Source organism: Austrofundulus limnaeus, unplaced genomic scaffold (genome assembly GCF_001266775.1).
Source record: "Austrofundulus limnaeus strain Quisiro unplaced genomic scaffold, Austrofundulus_limnaeus-1.0 Scaffold512, whole genome shotgun sequence".
Classification (NCBI taxonomy): domain Eukaryota; kingdom Metazoa; phylum Chordata; class Actinopteri; order Cyprinodontiformes; family Rivulidae; genus Austrofundulus; species Austrofundulus limnaeus.
In genome coordinates this window covers 188,819-191,922 of record NW_013952914.1, presented here as the reverse complement: position 1 = coordinate 191,922, position 3,104 = coordinate 188,819, and the positions used below count along the sequence as shown (strand labels likewise).

Genomic DNA, 3,104 nt, shown 5'->3' with positions numbered 1-3,104 from the left:
TCATGGTCCTCCAGGACCAGAACTGGACCCTGCTGGTCTGACATCAGCTGATAAACTCACAGCATCTTCCTGTCAACAAACCAAACAAATCGTAGCGTGTCTGTGTTTAACGAGCTGAACTTTAGCTGAACTCTTAATTAAACTTTCTTCACTAATTATCACCGAGCTGAAAGCTAACTGGTTATTGAGTCGCTGCCTCCGGTTCTCTGTGCCGATCTGGATCTTTATGGATAATTGGATCCATGTCCGACCCGAGGACGGTAAACAAACTGCAGCGGGGTCACGGAGGGTCCGCCTCGGTCCACAAAGACCGGTCTCCTCAGGACTTTGATGGTTTTAGCTGAGCTGCAGCGTTGTCAGCTGAAGGCTAGTTGTGTTTTTTAATTGATGTGTAAAATGAATGTTCAGGATCACAGATGTGAGGGTTTCTCCTCAGASAGCAGCTTGTTGAACAGGAAGCTGGAGGTTTCACCTGCAGGTGGTCTTTAAAGCCCTCCACAGAGTCCTGGATCTGTTTTCTTCCGTCTGAAAGGACAAACTCTGCGTGAGCTCCACACGACGTGAACCATGTTCATGTCTCCGTCTCACACGTCCCGTCCCCTAAACTCTTAAAGTGAGCCMCTCAGAGGTGAGAGTCAGTCAGCAGGACTGAACACACCATTACACACCCATCAGTGTCCCTGTGGGACGGAGACACCGCAGCTCAGCTGTCCTCTGCTGCTCGTCCTTTAAAACCCACCGTAAACTGCAGCAGGTGGGGGTCCGGCTGGTAAACACAGACGTCTTCTCTGGCTGCAGATTTAATCTGAGCTTCTGAGACTCTGTGGGAGAAGACGTGGTGTCTCTCAGACCAGAGGACAGCTTCCACAGAAACATCCAGAAATAAATCTGATAAACTAATACTAGTCCCATTCAAGATGGCCGCCACGGCTAGGCTACATTAGCTAACTGTCCCTTTAGTTGTCCCTTCTGTCCATCTGTAAGACAGTGCTCAGTTAGTTGTCCCTGCTGTTCAGCTGTTTAGGACAGAAAATGTCCTCAGACTGTCTCTTAGTTTTAAAGCTGCTTTTTAACGTTTTTAAACCAGGACTTCTCAAGATATTTGGGTCTGGGGACCCTTTACCAGGGCAAAAATTTCCAGGGACCCCCTCATAAACCCCATGCTGTTTTAAGATAATTTATCATCATTTCAACTCCTAAATGCCATGGGAATATATATTTTATTTAGTTTATTTCTTTAATTAGTTCAGTGTTCTCTATGCATTAAAAAAAACAAATTAACAATTTAGTGGAATTTTTTGAGGACCCCCAAGATACCTCTCATGGACCCCTGGGTGTCCTTGGACCCCAGTTTGAGAACCTCTGCTTTAAACAGATTGTTTACATCATCTTCTTCATCATCATCATCATCAGCCTGACCTTTGACCTCTCCTCAAGTAATTAATTTTAAATCCTCATATTTTGCTAACAGGTGGATCAAAAACAGTTGTTTTTAGATTTGTTTCAGTTGACAGATTTCTAATCCTCATGTTGTTTGTTTGTGTGTTTGTTTGTTTGTTTGTTTGTTTGTTTGTTTGTTTGTTTGTTTGTTTGTTTGTTTGTTTGTTTGTTTGTTTGTTTGTTCAGGTGTACGAGCAGGACGACCTGTCGGAGCAGATGGCCAGCCTAGAGGGGCTGATGAAGCAGCTCAACGCCATTACAGGCTCCGCCTTCTAACCTCAGCTCCCAGCCCAGCTCCGGGATGGCCCCGCCCCTGAGCCAGTCTGGCCCCGCCCCTTCAGGYCACGATGCCACCTGGACTCGGTCTGCCCGGGTCTGAAGCTGGATCCAGTTCTGGTCCAGGTTTATCTGCTGGGATCTGGATTTTTTTTTTAAAAAAAGGGAATAAAAACTGATAAAAATTGCAGCTGATCCACTTGGACTTTAGAACCAGGACTAGTTCTGAGGGGTCTCCTTTTGGAAACTCAGACCCCCTTTAGATCCGACCTCAAACATAAAAACTGAAAAGTCCCACGCCTCGGGCGTCCCCCGAACACATCAGGAGGAGTCGACAGAAACCTGCTGGTGGTTTTTAACTAGTCTCCTCTGCTCAGAAACTGGACCTGGACCTGGACCTGGACCTGGACCTGGACCTGGATCTGGACCTGGACCTGGATCTGGACCTGGATCTGGACCCTCTGTAGGATCATTTTAATGTTTTACAGGAGAAGAACCAAACATCCTCAGCCACCAAAGTCTGACTTTAGTTTTCATGTTGTGGAGAAAACAGGAAGTGAACGAGATGAGTCCTAAACCCAGAAACCCTTCAGACCACCGGACCACCGGACCACCAGACCACCGGACCGGTCTCTGAGTCCTGCAGCAGTTCTGTTAAAACGTTTCCAGCTGTACTCGTCCTGTCGTCACATCAGAACCAGTTATTTATGTTTTAAAAAGCAGGAGAAGTTCTGTTGATGAACAGGGTTTATTTGAACGGCTCCTCGCAGCAGAAACTGGGTTTTATAAGAAAAAAAAACATAAAAAAGCAACAAAAAGATTCCTCCAAAGTCTATTTTTACATGTGGTGCCGTGCAGAGCGAGACTTCAGCCACCGTGAAGAGAGAACCTGCAGCTTTGCAACAGATGGAAGTGATGAAGTGGGCGGGGCCAGGACGGGGGGCGGGGGGAGTTAGCGTAGGTTTAGCCAGGTGTACACTGTGAAAAACAACCCTGAAAGCTTCTGGCTTCAGATCTTTTGTCTTCTCTGCTGCTGCAGCAACCCACTGTTCAACCCCTCGCTCTGACAACAAGACGGACTCTGATTGGACGGCTGACTCGGGTTTAAAACGACRAGTCGTTGATCAGAAACAACAGAATCAGTTTGCTTCATGTTTACCGCCGTGGCCTCAGCCTGCTGGAGTCTTTTATCTGTGATGAAAGCAGCGAGGCTGGATTCATATTCAGCTCCGGTCTGGACTCTCGGGACCGGGCCGGGAATTCATCATAACGTGGTTTTTATTATTACGATTCAAACTCACGCTCTGAGGCCCGGAGACGGGAGGTGGCGCCTCGGAAGGACGAGTGCCGCCGCGAAAGGTGAGGGAGGGATCAAACTCATCAGAGTC

The 3,104-nt window shown here is 47.4% G+C and overlaps 1 protein-coding gene across 1 annotated transcript in view; it reads left to right on the top strand.

Moving 5' to 3' along the window:
* Window positions 1-2,515, top strand: part of LOC106530365 (netrin receptor DCC) — a gene marked incomplete at its 5' end in the record, with an annotated part of 8,702 nt that extends 6,187 nt beyond the window's left edge. Inside the window, 1 exon segment of the mRNA XM_014025964.1 lies at window positions 1,627-2,515. Coding sequence (XP_013881418.1) covers window positions 1,627-1,716 — 90 coding nt within the window.
* Between the last annotated feature and the right edge of the window lie 589 nt (window positions 2,516-3,104).